This window comes from Camelus dromedarius, chromosome 7, assembly GCF_036321535.1.
Source record: "Camelus dromedarius isolate mCamDro1 chromosome 7, mCamDro1.pat, whole genome shotgun sequence".
Lineage (NCBI taxonomy): Eukaryota > Metazoa > Chordata > Mammalia > Artiodactyla > Camelidae > Camelus > Camelus dromedarius.
This window is the reverse complement of record NC_087442.1, coordinates 2479989-2507178: the sequence shown is the minus strand read 5'-3', so window position 1 is coordinate 2507178 and position 27190 is coordinate 2479989. Positions and strand designations below refer to the sequence as shown.

The 27190-nt window shown below is 50.1% G+C and overlaps 1 protein-coding gene and 1 long non-coding RNA gene across 5 annotated transcripts; one reads left to right on the top strand and one right to left on the bottom strand.

The window, feature by feature from the left end:
- The first annotated feature begins 509 nt into the window (after window positions 1-509).
- Window positions 510-11448, top strand: HTR5A (5-hydroxytryptamine receptor 5A). The gene is made up of 2 exons (XM_031455770.2): window positions 510-1416; window positions 11064-11448. The coding sequence occupies exons 1-2, from the start codon at window positions 652-654 to the stop codon at window positions 11394-11396; spliced, it is 1098 nt and encodes a 365-aa protein (XP_031311630.2). The 5' UTR covers window positions 510-651; the 3' UTR covers window positions 11397-11448.
- Window positions 11376-17407, bottom strand: LOC116154114 (uncharacterized). 4 transcript variants are annotated; one of them, XR_010381514.1, is made up of 4 exons: window positions 16874-17407; window positions 15988-16656; window positions 13808-14588; window positions 11376-12473 (listed from the first exon to the last, which is right to left on the bottom strand). It is a non-coding gene; the product is annotated as an uncharacterized LOC116154114 (long non-coding RNA). The 4 variants fall into 4 exon arrangements; XR_010381513.1 differs by lacking the exon at window positions 11376-12473 and having other exon boundaries at window positions 12922-14415; window positions 14505-14588; XR_010381512.1 differs by lacking the exon at window positions 11376-12473 and having other exon boundaries at window positions 12922-14588.
- Window positions 17408-27190: the final 9783 nt, after the last annotated feature.

Sequence of the window (27190 nt, the reverse complement as noted above, 5' to 3'; positions counted from 1 at the left end):
GGCGGCCTTATCAGCTGATGCCTTACGTAGGCTGGATCCCGAGTTTGATAAGGCAGGTCTGGGTGGGCGTGCCAGCATTCGCTCTCCGGAGCCGCAGCCCCAGAAGGCGTGGGGAGAGGGGTGGGGAACAGCAGAAGGCAGGAGAAAGCAGGTCCCTGCTTGGCTTCCCAGCACCGAGCTGAGGCTGCAGCCCGCTGCAGCTGCCTGGAGAGAGGGGCAGGTAGGGAGGTCACGCACGGCGAGAACTACTGCTCTGACGCACCAGCCCCGCTCCTGGCACCCACACGCTCCCGGGCCGCCCAGCTTCTCCCCGACTTGGGAAGCGCTCGGCTCTGGGCGACCAGACTGCTGTCTCCGCCAAGGTGAAGAGCCTTGGGCACGTGACCACTTAGGCGGGCCCTGGCGGCCAGATGCAGCCCCTGCCTCTGCTTTCATAGCCTCTGAGGGCTTCAGACACGCCGCGGCTTGCAGCCAGGCACTCTCCTCTCAGCCACACCACCTCCCACGGATGCTCACTGGCAGGAGGATCGGGCGAGCTTCACAGGCACTCCCCAGAAATCCTGACACTGGCCAGACGTTACACACATCCAGAGTGGCTTCGGGTGCAGTGGCCACCTTATGCTCTCCTGAGCACCCCTTCTCCACATACGGATGAGCCAGGCTCTTGACCCAGAGATGGATCTGCCTGTGAACCTCACCTACTTTACCATCTCCACCCCCGCCCCTTTGGAGACTAACCTCAGCATTGATGCAGAAGACCCGCGCCCCAGCCCAGCCCTCCTCTCCGTCTTCGGCGTGCTTGTTCTGACCTTGCTGGGCTTTCTGGTGGCAGCGACACTCGCCTGGAACCTGCTGGTCCTGGCGACCATTCTCCGCGTGCGCGCCTTCCACCGCGTTCCGCACAACCTGGTGGCGTCCATGGCCATCTCGGACATGCTGGTGGCCGCTCTGGTTATGCCGCTAAGCCTGGTGCACGAGCTGTCTGGGCGCCGCTGGCACCTGGGCCAGCGGCTGTGCCAGCTTTGGATCACATGCGACGTGCTCTGCTGCACCGCCAGCATCTGGAATGTGACGGCCATCGCGCTGGACCGCTACTGGTCCATCACCCGTCACCTGGAATACACGCTCCGCGCCCGCAAGCGTGTCTCCAACGTGATGATCGTGCTCACCTGGGTGCTCTCCGCAGTCATCTCCCTGGCCCCGCTGCTCTTCGGCTGGGGGGAGACCTACTCTGAGGTCAGCGCAGAGTGCCAGGTGAGCCGCGAGCCCTCCTACACCGTGTTCTCCACCGTGGGCGCCTTCTACCTGCCGCTCTGCGTGGTGCTCTTCGTGTACTGGAAGATCTACAAGGCCGCCAAGTTCCGCGTGGGCCCCCGGAAGACCAACAGCGTCTCTCCCATATCAGAAGCGGTGGAGGTGGGTGTTAAAGTCATCCTTAAAAATACCCTGCTTGCATGTGTACAGGCCTTATCCCCAGTACCCCGCCCCCTAGATTTGTAGACAGTGCAACTTTTTAGTACTGGGAGGTGAGGGGAAGAAGGGAAGGGGGTAGATGGGAGAGAGACAGAGTCACAGACTCTGCTCTGACTTGCTCAGTATCACAGAGCATGTCATCTCTGACAGACTATTTCCTTGTATTTAAAATGAGGAGTCCAGACTACCTAGTTCTACAGGGTCCCACTGGATTTGAAAATTCTATGGATCTATAACATCCTTTAGAGCGTCTGAGGAGGCTGGTGCCTGGTGCTGGCTTCCTGCACTTGGAGCGAGGTGTTCGAGGATTGGGAAGGGACGGACAGTAATATGATTTGGCAGGAAGACTGCTATACAGCAGGCAAAGCAGATTAGTGTTTCAACCCAGTCTATTTTCTTCTTTGCAAATTATAGCAACTGATTTTGCAAAATGTGGTATCTCCTGGGTTACTAACTGCCGCCCTGCCGCATCCTCCTCTCCTGATACAAGACTAAAGATGTTGTTTACACCCAGCTCAGAGCCTGCCTTTGTTACCTGCTCCCACTGCCTGCGGGGCTACCTTCTGGGTCTAACCCCCTAGCCCTCTCACACACACAAGCCACCCCCCAATCAGACTGTATGCACAGCTGAGGATCACTTGTTTGCCTCCCTGAGTACAAGTAAAGCTGCAAGAGGAAATTGCAAATCTGAGGCAGGCAATTCCCCAGCTCTTTACAAGCGGCATTTAAGGCAGGACAACTGCTACAGCACCCGTGGGGGCTCTTTTCTCATCTCTCCACCCACACTTTCCTGCTCTTTGTTAACTCTTAGCAATCAGGTTATGACTCAAGACCGGGGACCGTAAGACTTCATATGAATTCACTGGATGCGGGGACTGCCTCCCCCCAGCTCACAGCCAAGAACAATCCCCTGAACCTAATTCACACACTGCAAGTTGGGAAATCTACACAGCACTCACTTCTGTGATCGGCTCTGGGTCAGCAAAGTAAATTCAATTAAGCACACCGATCACATACCATGCACTTGCTGCAAGGGGTAAAAGAATGATAAAGACACCATCTTCGTCTATGAAGAGTCCAGTCCAGTGAGAGAGAGAGACATCTATTGTGAGCTATACAATTTTTCCATGTTTTCTAGAGTCGGTGGTTAATTCCAGCCATAATCAGTCCATCAAGCTTAGAGGAACCAGAGGTATGGTTCAGGCAGAAAGGGGAGGCCTCACTCTAGAAGAAAGAAGGATGCGGGGGGGGGGGGGGTGCTCAGAGGCTACCTGCCCTTCTATCTAGAATACTAGTCTCAACCAGGGGTGGTTTGCCCTCCCCCACCTCAGGGGACACTTGGAACATCCGGAGACATTCTGATTATCAAGACTTGGGGAGAGTGCGCTACTGGCACCTAGTGTGTAGCGAGCAGAGACGCGGGTAAATGTGGAACAGCACGCAGGGCAGGCCCACAGCAAAGACTTGTTCAGACCAAAGTCAGCAGTGCCACAGCTGGGAAGCCCCGACCTATTAGACCTCTGAGCTGGACACGGCGTGCCGACGGGTAGGAGTGCCACCGACTGCCCGGAGTGTCCGTGTGTGTGCAATCCCGGGTCAGGAACAAGGGGACCGGCTGCCCGCTGAGGCCTTCCTTACACGGACCCTCTTCTGCCAGGATGCTTATCCAGGTAAACACAATTTATAATCAACAGCAAACAGCTTTAAAGGGGAAGAGCAATGACAGCTCTGCCTCAGGTTGCTTATTCCGGAAGGAGAGGGGCTCTCACTGCTCAGCTTTGGAGGGAGCAGAAGCCAAGTGCTGTCTCACATCCTCCCTTTCTCTGCCAGGTAACTTGCAAATATGGGTTCTGTGGCTCTGCAAGGCCTCTAAGTGATCCAGGGTTCTGCCTAAAATGTGGAGCTGCCTCTGTCCTCATCCCACGTGAAGGGTTAATTAAAAACCAGGTTTCCTGAATCCTCGGTGGTAGCAGGAGCTAACATTTCTGCATACGCTCTACCAGCAACTAGCTGTGTTACGCAGAGAAACGCAACACTCCTCCCCGTTTCTTCATCTTCAGAGTTTTATTCAAACACAGGCTGAAAGCCGGCCCTGTGCCAGACACTGAGATGCAAACAGGACGCACACGAGAGACAGTCCCTGCCCCTGGCAAAGGCTGATGAGACCACTGAGGAAGATCCGGTCTGGGAAGGCAAAGCTGGCTTTACTGCTCACTCGTGTCAGGGAGACCTACGCTGGTCAGGCAGTCTCTCTGGGAAAGCAGAATGCTGACCTCCAATGGCATTTTTGGGAAGTGTGGCATCCGGGGTTGGTGGACCTTCCAAGGTCCGAGTGGGCTGGCATCGCTGTAAGAGCAGCTTTGTGGATGGTCGTTGCTCCCGTGGGAGGTGGCCTGGTCACCTGACTTCTAGAAGTGGGGGACTGACACGGCAGGCTGGCTTGCAAAGGTAAGTCCATTGAGACGAGCTGTCCTTGACTGACTGAGTACGTTTAAGACCGGTTCCAGGCTGCAGGCTGAGTCTGCGGGAACACTCGGTTCTCACCTCCCGTGTCTGGTCCTCCCCCAGCCAAGGCTCCAGGAGAGACAACACAGACTGCCTGTGTCTTCACCACTGGTTTTGGCTCTCCCTGAAGGTGCAGTTTCATCTGTGGAGATCTGACGTTCAGACTGCACATCCATCAACATGATTTTAAATTGTCTGTCAGAATAGCGTGACGTAGCAGCACTTAAAGCTCTGGACAACAGATGCTGAATCTCGAACAACCAACTAGAAGTAAAATGCTGGGTGGTTTCAGCTAGCAATGGAGATTCACTATGTCTGGTAACATAAGAGTTAAAGGCTTCATATAAGTTCTGAAGATGTGCTGACTAGTTCAACTGATGCCTGTGGTTTCTCAGAGGCAAGGAGGCAAAGCCTTGACTCCTAAATTAAGGGGCAGGCTTCAATAGGAAACAGCTCTGGGATAGGTGCCACCTGGAACGCGGGCCAGCACCTTTGTATGTGTACAAAAGGGTAGGTTCACGACAGCCTAGGACGACTCAGTCTGGGCTCGTGCGCGTTCTGCTCCAACTGAGCTGCCTGCGGCGCCTTCGTCCATCGGTCCCCAGAACCATCGCTCTTTCTTTGGCGATGTCTTGAGTTACACACAGTGTAGGTATCTCACGTGCAGATCAGCTGTGATGCGATCGTGTGTGAGGACAGCGGGACACTTCATCTGCAAGCAGATCCTATTAACTTTGGAGCTGCGTCACAGAACCTAGAGAGGCATTCTGACAATGATCTTGAAATACCAGTCACAAGCTGGCGCACAGAATTGTTCAAGACTTCCACCACTTGGATTTTTCTACTGACTAAGGTTTACTTTCCTCCAAGTGTTTTAAAATAGCTGCAAATTTGTCTTTCATGATCTTATTTCACCGTCTGGTATGACCAATCATTTTTTAAAGAAATTTTTTCCTCTGCTTTTAATCTTTCAAAACTTATTACAAGTCAGTTTGCATGTTTTTTTCAGGCAACTTTAAAATTTCAGGCCGAGGGGCCTCTTGTTTTATAGTGGTGGAGACCATCATAGTTACGGTGACAGCCGTAGGAGTAAGAACGCTGCACTGTTGTGCATCTGTAATTATAGGTAAGTCCCCTTAGAAGTTCAGAAGGACAGCGGATTGGGCGATACCTCCCATGGGGTGACTTCGCTGGACAGATTTTAGATAGCTGTCATTGGGATTTTTAGTCAATAGGGGACACTGATTCTTTCAAGGATTCTTCTGCTGGCAAACCTTACAAGGATCCTTATCGAGGCCCCCAAATCTTTGAAAACAGAGGTGCTTTTGGATGTTTTATCTAGAGAGCCATATCTTGCATTGATTCTAGCCTATTTACCTTCTAAGAGTATCTGGAAATCTCTAGCCCCATATTGTATATCTTCTGAATTGGCAATTTCAATTTATTTTTTATAAGTTCCCTAATTCGGGTTTATACCCATTTATAGAAAAACAGGGTAAGACTGTGTATTTCAGCTGTTGGGTTTTCTCCAGAATATTACTTTGAAGTTTTCTGAAGTCTATTTGCTGTCTTTATTTAGTTTACAATTTTTACTATTTATTCAATCTTCTCTTAAAAGAAAGGCTTATGACATTGCTTTACATAATGTATTTTATATTTAAAATTTTCATAGCTGGGTATATAGCTCTTCTCTTTTCTATCCTTTTACTTTTAAATATTTTTCCTCATCTGAGGGGTATTTTAATTAATTTAACTAGTTGGAACTGATCTGTAGTCCAGGACAGTAAGAATTTTGTTCAGTACTCTTAAAAATTCTAAATTCTGGGACAATCTTTTGCCCTTCTCCCTGAAGTTTAGAAAAAGTCTTAATTATAGCCTTACCTAGGCTCTAGACCACAGTTTTAATTGAGATTCTATAGATCTGACTTTTTGTCCGGCAATTTTACAATGAGATTTTGTTTTTCCCGAGAAAATCCTGAAGAAATGACAATTCATTTAGGAGGCCAGCTACAGCTGACAGAAGCACGTGACGTGCAGGTGTGCGGGGGGCAGGTTTCGGAGGGTCACAGAAGCTCTGAGACCATCTCAGAGTGAGAATTTTGTTCTAAGGCCTTAGTGTAACAGCTAGAGAAGCTGACTCTCAACTATCTGGTGTTTGTGTCCTAATTTTTCTAGAGTTTCTCTATTGATTTTGACTCTCAGAAATTCCTTATTAAGTAAAACATTATTTCTGCATTTACAAGAAAAGTGCAAGAGTGAGGATCGCAGTGCAATTTAAAATAGGAAACAGAAGTTCTCAAAGGGAAGTCTGAGACTTTGACTTGGACAAATCACGAAACTCAAGAAAGAGGCCACTGTGGTTGGACAAGTTCATCTTGTGAATGGCGTCTCAGGATCCTCGACCAGAAGCCAAGAAGCGGCCATGCGATCACCAACCCGATAACCAGTCAGCTGGAATACCAACTAGGCAAGGTGACATCTGCGTTCACCAACTGACAAGACAGCGAATGCCCTCACTGGAGTTTTGTGAAGGACCCAAAGCAAAGTTTGATCAAGTGCTTTTTCACAAATTGGTCGTAAGTCTAATGGTTGCCAAATCATTAGCCTTCAGATCTGGCTTGGAATGGATTAGAAGTTTATCAAGCCAATGCCTTGTAGAACAATCCTTTTTATCTTCAAAGAAAAAAAAGTACTCCAGGATAAAAAACAAACAAAAATTTATAACAAGATTTTGCATATTTAGACAAACAATAGCAAAAGCAAAGAAAACAGCAATATATAAGTAGATTATGGCATAAAAATTTTTGCTAAATGGTACACCTCCAGGACAAGATCTGATAGCCTTAGACAAAGGTGTAAGTCAATTACCAAACAAAGGTCTAGGGACTTGATGCAAAGACTCAAGCTGAATGACCTTACACAAAGACACACTTGGTCACAAATCCTGTGATAACAAAATACACAGAGCAAGCAGCGCCCAGTGGGGCTGAAGCTCGTGCCTGCAGATTCGAAGGCAACTGGGGACACTGGGACTCAGCGAATGCACCTGCGATCCAAGCATCCTGTGAAGGGTCCTCAAGATAACCTCAGTGGGCCCTCCAAGCTGTCCAAGGCTGGTACAGCCACCACCCAGGATCTGACATAAAAGTGCTGCTCGCTAGAGGGCAGAAGACTGAACCTGTCCGGCACCGTCTCCCCGAGCAGAGCGGAACGCCCGTCGCTCACGGGGGCTGGGACAGCACCGAGCTTGGGGACTGGAGGACATTCAGAGGAGCAGCGAGCTGACATCCCCCAAACAGTGGGGTTACTCCGGGAGACTGTGGTCGACTGACTAGCGCCCAGAGGTGTGTTTAGCGGGGCGAGTCCCACCCTAACTGGCTGACTTTCAGAGGTAAGGGCTAACTCCGACTGGTTGATCTGCACACGTATCCTCACAGAGCTGGATGGCCCTTCATCCGCTGAACAGGCTTAAGCAAATACCAAGGCTCCTTGTTGCCACAGCCACAGAGCAGCCAGTCTCCTCCTCAGTGTGTGGGAATGTTTTTATTCATCCCCTTGTGGACCGCCACCTCCCCCCCAAATCGGTGAGATCATTTCTAGCTCGAAGATTCTGACCCATCAGTGCATCCTGCATGTTGACAACAGCCTAGTCCAACATGCAAATCACCCGAAACCACACTTCCAAGGTGAGAGTCTCTATCCCCTAATTTCAATACCATTATTGATGATAATCTATTGAGTATCTGTCACAGTCATAGGGCAGGAGCCAGAATAGTCTGAGGAAATGAAAGAACATGCTAGGTTTATGATTAACCAGTACATAGTTATTTAACACATGGCCATTTGGGAAGAATGATAGATGTATTTGGAGAGATGAGGCTAACTGTTCACTTAGAAAATCTTCTACACATGCATCTCAGGTTGCGGGGTTTGGGCTTTAAACGAGAGAGCACGTCAAAGACAAACAGGGAAAGGGCAACGCGGCTTGAACGTTCGCTCCTTTCACGCCACCACCTCCCTTTCTGTGCAACCACTCACGAGCCCGCTGAGTGACTGACAGAGCAACTAACAGGGCCTGTTCTCCAGGCTCCATCCAGCGCTTCACCGCAGTCACGGATGATGAGCAGACAGCGCAGACCTAGGGCGTCTGTAAGTCAGAAAAGCACAGGGCTTTTCGTAAGAACCTGGGTAAACTGGGCAACCAGATCAGCCACCTACTGACCTCGGAACCTGCAGCTCCCCAGCCGCAAAGACGCTCCCCCGGCTGAGTCTCTGCTGCCCCGAGCAGCCCGGCCGGACCCATGACCTTCACCAGGCGAGTCAGCACTGAACTCCACACACGCGAGGGCTCCACGCTGCTCGGGTCACAGAGAGCGTCTTTTCTGAGAAACGTGGAGCTCTCCGACTCACCTGTAAAAGCTCCTGACTCAAGGCAAACCATAAAAAAGAACATACTTAGGGAAAAAAAAAGTTCAATTTGAATTCAAAGTAGAGTTCTAAGAGTTGGGAGAAGACCCGAAGTAGCATTTAAAAGACCTGTTAAAAATGAATTTGGATCCCTGCTGGGAGGAGCCCCACAGGTGCATCCCCGACCTGCTGCGCTAAGAACTCAGTGAAAAGGGCCATTGGCAGGTGCCTGTGGGTCCTCCTGACATGGAGAAACCTCCCTAAAGACACACTTAAGAACAAAATAACCAGGACATCGCTAAGTACACTTACTCAGCATGAGAACTATCACACAGCGGAAAGTTTCTGCAGATACCATGAGTGTTCGCAGTCCCGGGGAACAGCTCGTCGTTCGTTAAGAACCTGGGTAAGCTGCACCGGGAGAATCCAGGATCTGATGGTGCGAGGGCCAGGCAGGCCTGCGCCTGGGGCGCTCAGCGCTCCTCTACGGGGCCGTAAACTGTCTCACACGCTTGGCCCCCTTTCCTAATGCTAACTGTTACAGAAATATTCAAATCCTGCACCTAAGCGTGAGCAATACACCTGGGAGCAAACCACCCTGGGGCCCTGTGCTCTCAGATGAACGACGGGTGACAGCAGCCCCTCGGGTCTAGGGCAGGACTGCGCCTGAGGAGCTGCAGGGTCTCCGAAGACGCAAGCGTTCTCAGAGTCAGTCATGAGAAAGCAGACGGCCAGCTCCTGAGAATGGAAACCTTGCGATTTCCCCCGTTGTGCGATAGCGAACTCCTACAGACAGCATGAGCAGCGTTGGGGGTCCCCCGCCCTTCCTAGAAAGCTGCCGTACACTGGGAGTCCCGCTGTGGGGCTCACTGTGAACTGCAACCGGAAACTGATACCTACGGACTGAGCAGGGGCTGCTGGTGTCGGCCTGAAAAGGCTCCAGGCAGCACGGACGGGCGGGGTGGACGGGCCTCAAAAGCCAGAACACCTAGCTGCTTGCTGCTGTGTTTATTTCTGTTATCTCAGAGCCTTTGAGTCTGGCTTAACTGTTCCACCTTCGCACCAGGCGTGCTATAGAGATTAAGGAGTGGTCACAATGGCGTCACACCCCCGAGGGGACAGTGTTAACAGTGAAAAATCCTGAGAGGAAGGAGAATTTCTCGGGTATTTAAGAGTCAGGACCAGAATCCCTCTTCCATCACCATCTTTGGAAAATGGGAGGGGTGGGCGGGGAACGGCTTCCTTGATGCCACTTTGGGATTCAGATTTATTAAGGAAATGAAACAAAATATTGTGTTTGCATTTCTACAAATCAGTCCTCTGAAATGGATCCCCAGACATGCACTGATAAAGCAAGAAAGTTACTATGGTTCCACCCAGGGGTGAGACTGGGAAAAAGAAATTTTCATCTCTTATCTCATACGTGCTTTTAAGGGTTGTACAATTAAGAACGATTTGTTTCAGTCTTTGTGACCCTCTGTTGATTGTCTACTGCTTGGGGCTTCACTGCTTTTCAAACAGATGACAGGAAGGCTATCACACAGATGTAAAAATTCACACGTGAACGGACACTACCTTAACTACAGTGTCCCTGTCTCACTCGGGCGCTCTGCACGCTTGGTGGGTCAGCTCCTCTTGACTCCAGTCTACAGACGCAGCCGTGAACTGGGTTTGTGGGTTAAAGAGGCAGACCTTCTGACCTAGCTCATCGCCTGAAAGGCTGTGTGCTGCCGGGGAGAGAGCCGTGAAGCTCTGCTTCTCGCATGTCCTGGGGCCACAGTACGCTGGACTTGGGAGGAACGGGGTTTAGCGTCAGTGGAGTCTCCCCACCAGTGAATCATGACTGATCGACCCAGAAACTGTCCCACGTCATGACTGGATCAACTAATTTGCTCATTTAGCAAATCCGCCCACTGCAGTTTCCTGGCATCTGGGGCCTGATCAACAGACACTCCTTACCTCAAGTCCCCCAGAGACCTTGAATCAGGCCTGGAACAGAAGGAAGTGCTTCCTTCCCTAGAAGCCCACCCACCTCCTCAGAGGAGGGGAGCAGAGCTGGAGACCCTGACTCTGCAGACACCTGCCTTGCAGAGGACTTGTGAGCCAGAGGGGAGGGAATCTGAGTTTAGAGGTTCCTTTCTCCATGTAAGTTGGGGGCAGAGGGCAGAACACAGAATAAACCAAAAGGAGATAAGCGCCCTGGTGAGTGACTGCCCCAAACAGTAGACTATGTTCTGGAACCTTATACCAAAAGGAAAGTTCTAGAAAATCCTCACATTTTGGAGGGGATTCACAGGAATCCAGAATGTTACAGATTTCAGAATACTGAGTCCTAAGCATGCAGGGTCGGATAAGGACTCAGCACACTTGTGGTTGCTCGTGTGTCGCTGCACAACCTGCTTGTCCCACCGTCCGCTGCTGAACAGACAGCGACAGGGACCCTGGTGGCCCCCATTGCCGCAGACGCTCCCATCTTCCTTCCATTTCTAAGGCAGGAGCAAGCGTGCAGCCCCGTCACCACATCCCCACAGCCGAGGGAGGCCGGCCCCTGCCCCGACTACAAGGGCCCCCTGTGAAGCGGGCGTTTGGGCTGGGCACATCCGCGTCTCGGTTCAGCCCCCCGGCCCCGCAGCCTCGACGAGGTGGGTCCTCCTGAAGCCTCTGCTGATCTTTTCCAGGTGAAGGCATCTGCCCAGCAGCCCGAGATGGTGTTCACCGCTCGTCACGCCACCGTCACCTTCCAGATGGAAGGGGACACGTGGAGGGAGCAGAAGGAGCAGAGGGCCGCCCTCACAGTGGGCATCCTCATCGGGGTGTTCGTGCTCTGCTGGACCCCCTTCTTCACCGTGGAGCTCGTCGGCCCCCTGTGCTCCTGCGATGCCCCCGCCCCATGGAAGAGCGTCTTCCTGTGGCTGGGCTACTCCAACTCCTTCTTCAACCCCCTGATCTACACGGCCTTCAGCAAGAGCTACAGCAGCGCCTTCAGGAACCTCTTCTCCAGGCACCACTGAAGGCCCCCCCACCACTGCCGAGCTCATGAAACCTCCCGCGGCGGCCCCTTCCCCACCCCAACCCGCACCACCGGGAGGAGCAACCGAGTCCCCCAGGGTCGTCTTCGAGATGAGCCCCTCGCCGCCTCCTCCAGGCAGGAGTGTGAGTGTCTGCAGGTAGGTCTGGGGACCTCATCAGCCACCTGATCTGCTGGGCCTCACTCGGCACCTAACGGCCACGCGGCTGGCCCACAAACTGCCCTTTCCTCTCCGAAAGCCACTCCAGCACGGTTACCGTCCTCGTCCCTGAGAAGGCAAACAGGGCGGGGGGAGGAGGAGGTGAACCAGCGTGGGCAGCGCCAGCACAGACAGAAAACAGCAGGTAATAAGTCACGGCAGAGGATAGGAACCCGTAATTTCAAGTTTCCCGGGATAGTCCCCATCTCAGATATTCCATTCCATGGTCCTGGGATGCACACCCTAACACTTACTGTGTAGGCCCCAACATTTGGCCACAAAATAGCATCTCCAAACATATTAACGCACACAGTCGCATCTGTCAGACCCGTCAATACGCCTTCAAGTTTTTATTCAAGGCACCCACACACGTCTCCATCAAACCTACGGAGGGGGCCAGAGTTCCAGCTGGCTAGCTTGTTCTAAAATGCAACTCATCAACTTGAAACAGGAGCTAAAAGTCAAGCCAAATGCCTCCTTCTATTTTGCAGCAAACTGCTCACAAACACAGAAATCCTACTAGTCCCCAGGTTCCGTCAAACTTGGTTACTTAGTATGGATTTCACTTGTGTGAAGTTTATTCAAACATTGCTGGACAAAGACCTTTATCCTCAGATCATGAGACCAGAGTAAAACAGCTGTCACAAACGTGCTGGCTTCTTAAACACAGCCTCATACCCAAGAGCTATGGCGGCACAGTCCCACGCACGCGCACTTTACGGACGTCGTTAGCGATCTGCCAGCTGCTACTGCTCACTGGTCTGTGAATGCCTGCTGGGAGGCCAACACCGGGAACTCACTGGAAAGCTGAAAAATGGTACCAGGCACCCTCAGTCCTCCACAAGGTAACACTTGCCACGCCTGGTGAGACAAGACAGTTGAGTGAGGATGCAGTGTTTATAGACCTTACAAAACCCCGGCCGTTACACAAAACTGTAAAAAGATCTTGGACAATAAAACTGCCTGTGGTCTGCTATGTGCCTGATTCTTTCAATGCATGAATCTAAATTGTGTTATAATAATCTTTGAATTATCCCAATACATATATTATTATATGTATTGTTTTGTACACACTAAATTATATCAATTAAGATTTCAAAAATAGGAAATTTGTGTCTATTTGTGGTCTTGGTTTGATGTTTAGTCTGCATTTACTGCAAAGACGGTCATTATTCAAAGAAAAGAGCAGACGAGGGAATGTTACATCTCTTGTAAAGTGGCCAACTGACAGTGCAGATCTCTCACCTATGCACTGGAGCAAATTCCTTGAAGAATTTACCTGGAAAAATCCTTAGATTTTCTTGTTTCTGTATATATTACTTGACGCACTAAACCCATAAATATTTTTAAATACACATTGTTCACTTATTCAATTTTTCTTCCCCACCATTACTCAGAGCCAGAGATGAACAAATACGATTATATTCTAGGGTTATAATAAGGGAAGTGTTTCCAAAACTTTGTTAAATACCCCACAGCAAAGAAGGATAAACTCCGACTTGGGGACCTGGAGCTGGGACATCAGAATCGAAGAGTCTATTCTATCTGAAAGTCCATGTGAAATTTTTCATTTTCCTCCATAAATTCAGTGCCTTACTGCTTGGGGGAAAAAAAGGGTTTATTTATTTCAGACTTTTTAGTAAAGTGAAGGTTTGGGAAAATGGGCTACATTGTCTGGTGGCTTCAAATACTCCCTGGCTCTGCCAGGATTCTGTATACTTTGCTGGAGACATACGTTACTGTAATATTAATTTCAGTCTCCCACTGAGGTTATTCACATTTTCGTAAGATGAGTAAATCCTTTACGGCTGTTGTTCAATGTATGTTTAGCATCTCCCAGGTGTCACGTGACGCCGAGCCACCCTAAGAACAAAGGCTACCTTCCACGAGATTTCACTCCTTCTCCCTTGCTGTTGTATGACCCATGGGGCAGGCTGCTTGCGCAGGCTGGTGGAATAATGTACCAGAGGGTAAGTGTAAGATCAGGAAGGAGTTTACTGGGGCGCACCGTCACAGACAACAGCAGGGTGCACAGGCACGGGGAGCCGCACGCGCCCCGAGGGCCGGCTGTCAGGTGTTCTATAAGGTCGGGTCACGAGGTGCCAGATCGGCCCGTGCACAAGTCTCTGACTGGCTGCAGGGAGGTGAGAGGTTTAGGGTCTGTGAAGGGATTTGACTGCTGAGGTAGGCATTACCTGGGGCTATCAGTTTGTCAGGGAAACACGCACAGGAGAGAGTGTCAGACATCTGAGAGACCAGGAGTGGGGGTCGCTGGACTTTGAAGGATGTCAGTGGGCCCAACGCTTATCACTCCTTAATCTAGCCTGATGTCTCGTCACCTCTGCAAGAGGCCTCAGGGCCTCTGACCTTGCCATCAGGCTGTTCATTCACCAGTCCGTGGACCTAAGAGGGCTGAGTTTAGCCACAGCGCCGTGCAGACCCGGTAGCCCGCATCTCCGCCCTGGATGGAGCCTTCTTAATTAACACAGGCTTTCATTCCCTGCCTTAAATCCTTCTGAAAAGAAGCAGAGGGGTAAGCCCAGAATCTGAGCGTGAACGGCTCCCCCGGCTGGGTGCCACCTTCTCCAGCTTTGTTCAGAACACTTGGGACCAGCGGAGTCCTAGCCATGCGCAGCTCTCAGAGTAGGAACTGGAAATCCAAGAGGTCTTCTTCAGAGTCTGCTGTCCTACCACCAGCACCTCCCTGGCTAATTCAGCATCACTGAGATTTCCCCGCTGCTTTAAGGAGCATCGGAAACGCCAGTGGGCTCAGGCTGCCCCAGGAGACAGCAGTGCCGTTTGTCTAGAACATGCACATATGCCTTCTTCAGTCTGAGGGCCAAGTGTACCAGTCACCCTGAAAAAGAACGCTCAGACAGCGAAGACTCCCACCTTGGTAACTTTCAGTCAGCGTTTACATCTGCTTGTAAGCAGCGTGAAGGCAAGCCATGGTTTCAGTTCCAGGTCAGCGATTTCCTAGAAAACAGAATTAGTTACAATTAAAGAGAATTTTGTTGCCCACGAAGTTGAGAGACAAGATCTCACGAGCCCACGGTTATAAAACCACCTATATTGCACTTGAACCATAGTTGAGGAATTTTAGATCAGTTTAAGGGCAGTATATATTGAAGTGTAATTGGCTTACAATGTTCACTCTTTTAACACGTAAGCCAAGCTGCCGCATTCAGTGACCGAGTTAAAAGTTGTCCTAAAGACAGCACATCCCAAATTATCCTTTGTTTTGCTACAGCAGACCTCACTGAGGGTCAGGTGGACACGCTGAAGCCAATCAGAGCCGAGAAACATGTCACTCAGGTGACCTGATTCGGGCTCGACCCCCAATCACGTGACTGCATCTTACACTTAGAGCGGATGCACGTGACTCCGGGAAGCGGCACTCACTCCACTCTGCTCGCTGCAGAAGTGTAGGTGCCTGAGAAAAAGGGTGCTTCAGGTGTGAAGGCGAAGATCATTTCCAAAGGGAAAACTTAGGAGTGAGCGTTTTACGTTTGCAGAAGACGCAGAGGAAGTTCTCCCCCTCGTGCCGTGAGCCGCTGCTGCGGTGACAGGCGTTGAGAGCATTAGACTCTGCCAGCCGTCCTCGCCCTCCGCGGCCCAGCCCCCGGCGGCCTTGGCCGGTCCTCACTGACACTGCAGTCACCTCCCGAGACCTTCCAGGGGGCCTGCTGGGGGGGCCCGCTCCCTCCTGGACCTGGGCCAGAGCAGCATTTCTGGGTTCCTTATTCCTCGCATTCTTGAGGCTTTTTTCTTTCTTTTTTTCTTTCTTTTTAACATATTTTTATTCAAGTACAGTCCGTTTACAATGTCGTGTCAGTTCACTCTTGAGGCTTCTGAATGGCCACCTCTTGTTTCTATAAACCCCGTGACTTTCAGACTCTGGCATTTCAGACTGTTGAGTATTATTTAATAACCGTGGGCTCAGGAGAGCTTCAGCTTCAATTTCGAGGGCAGCAAAATTCTCTTTAATTGTAACCATGTTCATTTTCGAGGAAATCTTGAATTGGAACTCAAAATGCTCCTAGGGATTGGCTCACCTCCCTGGAGCGCTGGCTACCCTCTCCCCCTCAGGTCCTAACGCCTCTGCTTTCCTTTCACTGCGGCTGTACCGCGCCACGCCCTTGGCTGCGGGGGGAGGGCCTGCGAATCCTGAGTGACGATTATGAATCCGTGCATCTCTGAGGCAGAACTCGTCCTCAAACCTGAGCCCCCGGTGACAGGAGCTCTGGAGAATCTGAGCAGTGTTCTTTTCTCAAAGAGGGGCTGGTTTCTTTGCTCCATGGATGGAAGGAACAAAACTCTAATTTTCATGCCTGAGGCCCAGCCCACCCCTCAAATTTGTGTTGAGAGATCATACCTTTTCCGTCACGTTTAAGTCAAAGTATGAGGTGCACGTGTAGTGAGAACCGTGTTCACTGAGTGTCCTTTCCCGCTCCTGGGTCGCGGCAAACCCTCGAGCAGGAATACATTCTCCTCACAGCGGCCACCTTCCTCTGCCGTGAATTCTCGGGAAGTTCACAGTAGGCTATCCAGGAAACGTCAATGTCCCAGGGATTAAACCCACGAAAAAGCCAGTGCATCGACAGCCAGAAGGACATGGCCCCCCGAGGGTCTTCCTCCATCAAAGAGCGCCTGTAAGGATTGTCACCTGCCACCCATGGCCGTTCTGACACCCCCTCCGCACCAAGTTCCACAGCAAGCAGTGAGAACATGGGATCTCACACGTGGCTGAGTGGACAGACGGCCCAGAGTGAGTCTGCTTAGAAATCTGAAGGGATGGCACCCACATCACCCAGGATGTGCTGCCCTCCCAGGGGCCGTGCAAACCACACTCCCCCGGGATCAGGACCACTCTGCATGGGCTGCACCGGGGATGCCAGGCCCGAGATCTTCCATCAGAGGAGGGGAAGCAAGGGACTTCGCTCTGGGAGATTACCTGAGAGAATCTGGTCTGGCCGTGGAAGGTCCACACAGGGAGAACCCTCCCAGGAGGCTCCGCCCAGGGGGCTGGGAGGCAGGGCTCCACCTGTTCACGCACACAGAAAAACAAAGCCATTTCAAAGAACCGCCCCCCCCCCCCCAATTCACCCTCTCCATGACTGGAAGGGAGCGAGGAGTGAAGAATGCACTCAAGGAGAAATCATATCTGGCCCACAGGGCCCACCCCAGCTGCTTCTCAAAGCCCAGGCTGGGCAAGACGCGGAAGGCGAGGGGGGCTCCATCGCAGCGCAGGAGGCTCTCACCTCCAGGGTGGTTCTGGTGTAACCCCTGTCAGACAGAGGCCAGCCACCCAGGTGCTTGGCTCGCAAACAGGTTTGGCAACAGGACACTTTCATCAGGGCACACATTCTCTGGAAGACCCTCAGTGACAGAAGCTCAGCACTGACGGGTCCAGACGGTTTCCCTCTTCCGTCCCTGTCTCTGGGTGACAAGGAGCGTGAAACTCGCCGGTTTAGTCGTTGCGTCCCTAACGCTGAATTTGTTCTCTGCTCCGTGGGGCTAAAATCCCAATGGCGGCTTTTCTGAAATGATGAGTTCTCTCTCCACACACAAAATAAAGTAGGTTTCTGATGTGACAGCTTGGAACTACCATCTTCCCCCTGGTGTAAACCGACTCCTTTAGAAAATACTAAACGTGGCCCCCTCACCACTTCCCATCCGAGCCGTGCTTCTGGGCTTTCACTGAAGTGTGAAGTTAGGGGGAAAATCGTTATTTCCCTCCTTGGTCCTTGGGAGATTCTGAGGCAGCTTCTAAGAAAACCAGACAATAAAATAATTGTGACAAAACCTGTAAGCTCTTCAGCAGGCTTCTCGGGGTGTCTGCAGGGAACTGCTGCCTTTCTGAAGGCAGGAAGGGAGTCGACCTCCGCCCTCCTCCTGAGTTCCGGGAAGCCCACCAGCTCCGCCCCAGGCGGCGGTGCGAGGGGACGCTGGCGGCATCAAGGCCGACCCTGGGAACGCCCGGGTCTCCGCACTGCCGCTCCGCGGTGCTGCCCTCGCTGCCAGCGGCACGGCCTGCGGGCGCCACGGCGAGCGCCCCCGGGGAGCGCCCCCGGTCTCGGCGAGCGCACGGCCCCGGACGCGGGAGCCGGCGCGGGGAAGGTGAGCTGCGCGCCCTCGTCTGGCGGCGGCGGAGCCGCACTTCCCCTGGTTCCGCTGCGCCCCTGCCGCGCCTGGGGCAACAATCAGTGGCGACAAGCCACGTTTACGCCCAAGGCGCTGGGCCTAGATAACCGCCCCCAACAACGGGAGGCGCCCCGCGGGCTGAGGCCCTGGGTGGCGACCGCGGCTCACCGACCCGCCGTCGGAGCAGCTTCCCGCGGCCTGTCACACGGCTGGCAGTGCCCTGCTGCTGCAGGAAGGGCGGGAGACTTCAGCGCGTGTAATCTGTCTGGAAAATGACAGGTTTGTTGTTTTAAACTAGTCACATCCGCACCTGGGTCTTTAAAACCACATAAACTGATTTTAAAAAGTAAAAAAAAAAAAAAAAAAAAAAACAAAAAACAACTTCCTCTCTGATATTTCAACACATTGCCAACTACTTTCTACTGCGGTCATTGGAGCTGGTTCCAAGGAAGGACAAAATCAGATTTCACCCAGCTAAGCCTTGTCCTCCATTTCATCTACGTCTGTACCTTCTCATCTATGTAAACTTTGTTTCCCAACTTTTATCTTAAGGTGCAAACTCCTTACTATGGACTGAGTGTCCCCCATCCCTCACATGCAGACAAGTGCATGTATGGAAGCCTTAACCCCCAGCGTAATGGTCTTTGCAGGGAGGACTTTGGGGAGGTGACCAGGGTCAGATGAGGCCGTGAGGGTGGGGCCCCTGAAGAACAGACACAGAGAGTCTGCAGTCTCTGCACACGCACACAACGGACAGGTCGCGTGAGCACACAGTAGAAGGTGACCACCTGCACCAGGAAGGGTGCTCTCACCAGACACTGAATCAGCTGAAACCTTGACCTTGAGCTCCCAGCCTCCAGAACTGTCAGAAAATACGTTTCTGTGGTACGAGCCACCCAGGCCATGGGATGTGCTGTGGTGACCGCGCTGACTACACCCCGTGTTACTTACTCAAAATGCAAATTGAGGAGGAGCTGGCACGCTCTTTAAAGAATACATTCACATGCCTTATTCCTCCAGGCAAACAGGCTTCTCCCTCGTCATGAGAGGTACCCACCTGCCAGGACTGGAGGCTAAGGCTGTTGCAAGAATGACAGGATGGATCCACCCAGCTCTGAGTAGCAGCTCTGAGAAGACATCAGTCCTGGAAGTGAAATGGAGCAGGACCCCGCGGGGTCCTCCCTGGTGCAGATACTTTCCGTGTCCTCTATTTCCTGTTGGTGGGACCTAGGTTTCAGTCAGCCTCCTGGACTTTCCCGGAGTTCCAAAGAGCAGATTCAAACAGTTGCTAATCAGAGAAAGGAGGAGGTGCAGAGACAGGGGAGGACAATCAAGAAACAAGAGAGCAGCCTGGGGGCAGGGCTCTGGTTCCTCCCCAAGGGATTTACATAACAATGTCCGTGACTTCTTCTGCCTGCACTGAGGCCCCCACCCAGGTTGGTAACTTCAGGCTGAGCCCAGGATTCACGGAGCACTGCTGTTACCTCTCCACCAACCAATCAGAAGCAAGGCACACACCCTGCAGTCCTCCCCCCAGATTCGGCCCATAAAGGCCTTTCTCCGAAAACCACAGTGAGACAGGTTGGAAGTAAACCTCCTTCTGCTCCAGACTCTGACGTTTCAGTTTGTTTGGCCTCACTGTGCATCAGGCACAGGAACTTCAGTAACAAAAACTCTGAGAGGAAAGCAGTTTCCAAGTTCCTCAAACTCTGTTCTTAGGTAACTCTGTTCTTAGGTAACAGAGTCAGGGTTGGGAGACCCCAACTTGTTCATTTGAGTAGAGAGGCTGTGTTAGTCATATTTCTCCAGAGAAACAAAATCAATAGGAGAGTGTGTGTGTGTACACGGGGGTGGGGAGGATTTTAAGGGACTGATTGGCTTACATGACCATAAAGCTGGAAGTCTAGGATATAGTCGGCCAGCAGGCTGGAGACCCAGGGAATAGCTGGTGTTGCAGCTGGGATCCAAAACACTTCCGACCTCAGGGAATCTCAACCTTTCTCTCCTAAGGCCTTCACCTGATTGGACGAGGCCCAGCCACATTATGGAGAGTAATCTGCTTTATGCAAAGCCTGCTGATTTAAATGCTAGTCTCACTTGGAAAATATCTTCACAGAAACATCGAGACTAATATTTGGCCAAGTATCACATAAAATTCACCATCATAGAGGCTAACTCTCCTGCCTGTGGCAGCTTGGCCATGAAACTTGGAGCCCACGGCAGAGGAGAAGCATGTTGCTCATTCTCTACCGCATGTTACTGATTCTCTACCGCACTGTGTTCCGTATCTGGAACACAGTAAGCTCTCAAATATTTTTTTGAAGAAAAGTAGAAAGGCTAAACTCTGCCTTTGCCACTGAAGGAACTGAGAAGAACGGATGTGGAGGTGAGCGGTGAGGTCAGGCATACAGTCCCTGTGGTTCAGGCCTTCCTGGGATGCTTTAGACTCAGCCACTATGCAGGAGACTGAGGACGTGAGGGGGGGGGGGCAGGGCACAGCCACTCAAGGAATGACAGCAATTTAACACCAAAATGGTGGAAGATTCACCAAAATGGTGGAAGACTCAACTCCCAGTTAGCCTTAAGGATTGAGAGGTTTAACTTCTAGTAGACCTCGAGCTTCATTATATGCTCAGTGTAACAGCATTATAAATAACACGCCCGCAGGCGTCATGACCACCCCAAGGCTAACCGCAAAAGGCCAAAGAATGGGCGGTGGCCCATTTCCTGGGAATCTCAGCCCCTCCCCCAGGGCAGTTGGAATGGTCCCACCTGTAGGCCTGTGAAGCTACTGAGACCACAAAAACTGACAACAACACGTCTAGTGGCCCTTTTTCGCGCTCTCCCCTTTGGAGACGCCCGCATTCTGTCTATGGAGTGTGTACCTACTTTTACTTTAACCTGAGCACCCGATTCCCACACCTCTTTCCTGGCCTTTCTCTTGCCTCACACTCTATTCAGTATTCATCTCTCTAAATAAATCTACCTTTCACTCAACGGTGGCTCGCACTTGAATTCTTTCCTGCGCGAAGCCAAGGACCCACACTTGGCGGGGCACGTCCCAGGGGCTCAACCGAGACCTGGGACTCGGCCCTCCTCACGCCCCACATCCGTTTTCCTGCAGCAGAAGCAGGGTCCTGGGCATCTGTGCACTGCAGCAGTCGGTGCGAGCTCAGCACTGAGTCCAACATGGAACCAGAGAGACAGAGCTGAGTGGCTAGAGTTACTGCTGGTCCAGAATGTGACCTGGGGGAGGGGGGGTGCAAGGAGACAGCCTGCTGTGCTCTGTTCTGAGGCGACACATAGGTGCCTCGAAGGATGATGAATGGATAGCGCCCACAGGCAGGGACGGTACAAAGATATAAATGGCTAAGATAGGTCAGCACCAGGTTCCAGCATACAATCTCCAGAGGAAAAATGGGACCAGTCCCTAATCTGAGGTCAGTGGGCCGGCAAGAAAGCCATCCTAGCCATTCCACAGCAGAGACAAGAGCAGGTCCAGAGGGCACCTCCTAGGTCGCGAGCCCACCCACCACCAAGAGCGCCTTCTCCAGAGGAGCGGGGCGGGGCAGGCACGCACGCGGAGCGCACGGCACCTGCCTGCAGAGCCTGAGCCTGCCGGGACTGCGTACTCCAGCTGCAGCAGCCACACAAATCCAAGCGGCCGGCACACTGAAAGATGTGGAAGGACGAGACATTTCGTCCCATCTTCGCAGCACCCTGCTCCTTGCCATTCCTCCTTCTCAATCCTAATCGTCCAACAGTGGTTCTAAACAATACCGCCGATCTCGCCGCTCATTTAACCGCAGCTTCCGCAGACCTCAGGAGAGATGCTACAATGAGCAATCTCAGGGCGACACGAGATTCGGACTTGCCTCAATCGAAACAAGTGTTTGCAAACTTTTTCTGTAAAGAGCCAAAGAATAAATATTTTAGGCTTTGCAGGTCATACAGTCTCTGTCATTGTTACGGAAATGATAGGCCAGTCAAGAAACAAGCACCACTTGGAGGGTTGGAGTACTCAGATGTATTACACCGGCGGGCTCAGAGGGGCTTCTGCTCCTAAGCCCTGAGCACCTCCAAGACGTGCACATGAGGTTTTATAGGGTTAAGTACAAGCTTGGGGTGTTCTGCCAATAGGCATGGAATAGCTTTAGCAGCATCATTATCACAAAAGTAGAGGCAGGGAGGCAGCAAACCAACATTTCAAGGCCAGATATGTCTCTTTGAAAATCCAGCTGGCTAGCAAAACATGAACAGGGAATCAGCAAACTGACACTTACTAATTTAGATTTACGAGTTAGCCCAGCAGAACTCAGATCAGTAATCTGACACTTGTTACACTTAGATTTGTGACTTAGCTTGTTAGCCCAGCTGGGCTTTTCCTTCACATCATAACCAGTAACCTTGTCACTGGAGCACCAGGGCCGCCAACCACAACACAAAATCAAAGTGGCTGTGTTCTAGTAGAACTGCATGTGCCATTTTTTAATTTAGTTTCCACATACAAGTGATATCATATGATATCTGTGAAAACAAACTTGTGGCTGCCAAAGGGGAAGGTTGGGAGGATAAAGTAGAAGTTTGGGATTGGCAGATACACACTACTATATAAAGAACAGATAATCAACAAGGACCTACTGCAGAGCACAGAGAACTATATGCAATATCTTGTAATAACCTATAATGAAAAAGAATATATACACATGTATATAACTGAATCACTATGCTGCACACCAGAAACACAACATTGCAAATCAACTATACTTGAAAAAAAAAAAAAAAAAAAACTACTTTCCAGTCAAGATGGTGGAGCGGTAGGACCACGAGCTGGCCTCTCCTCGTGACTCCAAAACCACAACTGAATGCCAGAAAGACTGGAACCTAGTGAAAAAGATCTTCTGCAACTGGAAACATAAAGAGGGATGCGCGGCAGGACTGTAGGAGGGGGGTGCTTGTGATACAATTGGGCCCCATACCCCCCAGGGTGGGCGAGCCATAAGCTGAAGATTTGTTAAGCCGCAGAGGCCCTCCCACAGAAGTGAGAGCTCTGAGCCCCACATCAGGCCCCCCAGCTGGGGTTCTGGCATTTGGAAGATTAAGAGACCCAGGACACCTGGTTTTGAAGGCCAGGGGGCGTGGCTCCGGGAGCCCCAGGGACTGGGGGAACCGGAGACCCCCTTCTCTCGGGAAGCGCACGTGGAAACTCGAGTGAACCGGGTCCAGGGACGGAGGCAGTGATGTCACAGGAACCTGGGCCAGGCCTGCCTGCTGGATCTGGAGGGTCTCCTGGGGACATGGGGGATGGCTGTGGCTCACCCAGGGGACATAAAAGCTGGTGGCGGACATTCAGGGAGTGCTCATCTACATGAGCTTTCCTGGAGGCTGATGTCTTGACTGGATCATTAGCACCAAGACCGAGCCCCACCCAACAGCCTGTGGGGAAGCCTTAGGCCAGTCAACGCACAGGGTGGGGGCACAGCCACACCCACCAGCAGACCTCCTGAGCCACAAAGGCCACTAGACGCGGCCCTACCCACCAGAGTTCCAGGACCAAGCTCCACCCAGCAGGGGAGAGGCACCGGCTCCTCCTGCCAGGAAACCTGCACAAGCCTCTAGTCCAGCCTCACCCACCAGGGCAGGTACCAGAAATAAAATAATCCCAAAGCCTGTGGAAGGAATCCACAAACACATAGATAGACGATATGAGGTGGCAAAGGAGTATCTCACAGGCCAAGGCACAAGATAAAATCCCAGAAGAAGAAATAAGTGATGAGGAGATAGGCAACCTATCTGAGAAAGAGTTTAACGTAATGATGGCCAAGATGTTCAGGGAACTCAAGAGGAGTATAGATGCACAGAGAGAAGTTTTTAGCCAAGAACTGGAAAATATAAAGAATACGCAGAGTTGAAGAATAAAATCACTGAAATGAGTAACACACTAGAATGGACCAAGAACAGACTAAATGAAGCAGAAGAATGAACGGATCAGTGAGCTAGAAAATGGCTTAGTGGAAATCACTACTGCAGAACAGAAAAAAGAAAAAAGAATGAAAAGGAATGAGGGTAGTTTAAGAGAGCTCTGGGACAACACGAAGCGCACTGATATTCGCATCATAGGGGTCCCAGAAAGAGAAGAGAGAGAGGACCTGAGAAAATTTTTGGAGAGAGAATCACTGAAAAATTCCCCCACTTGGGAAAGGAAACAGTCACCCAAGTCCAGGAAGTGCAGAGAGTTCCACACAGGATCAACCCAAAGAGGAGCACACCACAGCACACAGTCATCAAACTGACAACAATTAAGGACAAGGAGAAAATATTAAAATCAGCAAGAGGAAAGCAACAAACATACAAGGGAGCTCCCATAGGTGATCAGCCGATTTCTCAGCAGAAACCCTTCAGGCCAGAAGGCAGTGCCAAGGTGTATTTAAAGTGATACAAGGGGGAAACTTAGAACCAGGAATACTCTTATCCAGCAAGGCTCTCGTTCAGATTTGATGGAGAAATCAAAGCTTTACAGATAAACAAAAGCTGAACGATTTCAGCACCAAACCAGCTTTACAACAAATGTTAAAGGACCTTCTCTAGTCATCAAACTACAAGAAAAGAGAACAAAAAGAAGAGAGAGAGAGAAAAAAAAAAGGACCTACAAAAGATTGCTTTGGCCGTTCGGGGTCTTTTGCGGGTCCTTATAAATTTTGGAATTGCTTGTTCCCGCTCTGTGAGGAATGTCGTTGAGTATTTTGATGGGGGTTGGGTTGGATCTGTGCGTTGCTTTGCGCAGTGTGGCCATTTGGATAGTGTTGATTCTTCCAATCCAAGAGCACAAGAAATCTTTCCATTTCTTTGTGTCATTTCAGTTTTCAGAGTATAGGTAACCTCCTTGGTTAAATTTATTTCTAGGTATTTTGTTGTTTTTGATGTAATGGAGATGTTTATGCCAGTTATAAAATTCTGGTTTTTGAAGTGAAAAAAAAAAAGTGAATGAAGGGCCTCAAATGGCAAACATCCTTTCTTACGGGTGAGTTGTATTCCGTTACATATATATATGCAGCATCTTCTTTATCTATTCAACTACTGATGTGCACTTAGGATGCTTCCGTATCTTGGCAATTATAAATAATGTTTATATATATACACTTGATATACATATACATAAACTAAAAAATACATGTGCAGTAAAAAAATTAAATATCAAGCCATGAAAGCCATGGAAGAAACTTAAAAGACACGTTCCTAAGTGAAAGAAGCCAGCCTGAAAAGGCCACAAACTGTACGACTGCAACCAAAGGACGTTCTGGAAGAGGCACAGCTACAGAAACAATAAAAAGACCGTGGATTCCAGGGGTCTGGGGAGAGGGAGGGAGGGCGGGCTGAGCAGAGGGGGCACAGGGGACTTTTAGGGCAAGGAAGTTATTCTGCGATACCACAGCGGCGGCTGCATGTCATCACGCATTTGTCAAAACCCACAGGATGTACAACCTCAAGAGTGAGCCCTCATGTAAACTATGGACTTTGGTTGATGATAATGTGTCTTTGTTGGTTCATTGATTGTCCCAAATATGCCACACTGATGCGGGATGTTGAGGGTAGGGGAGTATATATGTGTGGGTGGGGAGGGCTCTGTGAGAACTCTCTGTATTTTCTGCTCAATTCTTCTGTAAATCTGTAACTGCTCTAAAAAAATAAAATCCATTAATTAAAGAAACTATTTATGGACACAGAAATTTGGACTTCATACAATTTTAACACATCATGAAGTATTATTCTTTTGACTTTCTTCCATCCATGTAAAAATGTAAAAACCACTGTTAGCTAGTGTGTCACACAAGAATAGGTGGCAGACTTGGCCCACAGATGAATTTTCTCAACTATGATCTAATCTTTAAAATCTCTAAATTTCTTGCTTCCTGAACTGTTCCCTTGCTGTACCTTTTAATAAAGGCCTGCTTTCTGTCTTTAACTTTCCTGAAATGTTGCACTTCCTTCCAATGTATGGTGATACTGCAGTCGGATGCCAGCCTCATTTTCTTTATTCTCCTTTTGGCAAGGAGTCCTAGGGATTTTTTTTTTTTAATCTTCAAAATGTGTTTTATTAGGTTGTATTTCAGAGTGGACATTTCAATTCTCCCAGCTGCCTGGGAGTAGGACCTTTCGAGATGTTTATTCAGATCAATCTTCTATTTCAGAAAAACTTCCCTGAATTAAACTCTACGTAATCTCTTCCATCGCCTTCTACCGCTGAAGGACTCCACCTGTCCGCACGTTGGGCCCTCTCTGCCGGGATTCTGTGCCGTGGACTCTCTTTGACCAATTCCCTTTTCTTCTTCCCCTGGGCATTTCTTATGCTTCTCTGTTATGCTCCTCGCTGTGCTTTTGGTTCTGTGTCATCTCCATTGCTTATCTTTGTAATTCAGTATTCATCTCTGATCTAACTTTGTCTTTTTCTTCTTTTCCTTTTCTGAGTTTGATCAGTGCCCACTTTGAAGGAGAACTAATAAAACGGCCACATTCAGGCTGACAGATTGCTTATTCTTACACTTGCTGTTAAAATGTTCAACTGACCTACTGACTGGTTGCTACTCACAGTTCCAGGCCCATTGTTAAAATAAAGCTGTTAATTTTGCTGTTTCTGCTTCACTCCAGTCATCAAAAGGGATACTCATACTTGGTTTCTGAGTTGTCCTCTAGGGAGAAGGTCATGAACTGTAACCTTACAAAACAGGCCAAATACAAAGAAGACCACACCTTGGGGACTTGTGAGATAAAGAGATCGAAAAAGTGACAAGTGACAACCGCTAGCCTCTGTAGAGCTGGTCACCTGGAGACACCATGAAACCACTCTGAGTCTCATGGGAAGAAAACGATTCTGTTGATTGTTACGAATGTTTTATTGTTCGAGCTATGGCTGTATAATCACCCCGCCCCATCCCCAAGTGGGGTTCACGCTTTTGAAGGCACTTGCCTGCTGTGAGTCCCCTTTGCCCGGCAAAGTAATAAAGCTGTTTCTTTTCTAAGCTCCAAGACCCTGTCTCTGAGTTTCAGTCCGGCTCATCAGGGACGGGGGCTGATCTTTTGTCAACAACTTCAGGCCTTAATACTTTCCTGTTTCCGTTCTGAGTTTCTGAGTTTCTGACTCATGGTGATCTCATTTAATTACATATAACTTACATTAGATTGTTATGGTTTTCATGGCTTTGCATCAGCTAAATGTCTTACACCAGAAAAATACCCAAATGGAAAACAGAGCTGAGAGTATAAGTAGGCAGCTCAAAAAATTACGCATCACCAATACTATGTGATTTATTATAAAGAACAGTATGTTATTTAAATAATACTCAATCTTTTAGTTAAGAAAAGAATCAGCAAGTTGAAAAAATTGTAACACATTGGCAAAAAGGAACCCTGCCCAGTGCTGGGATGGTCACAAGTAT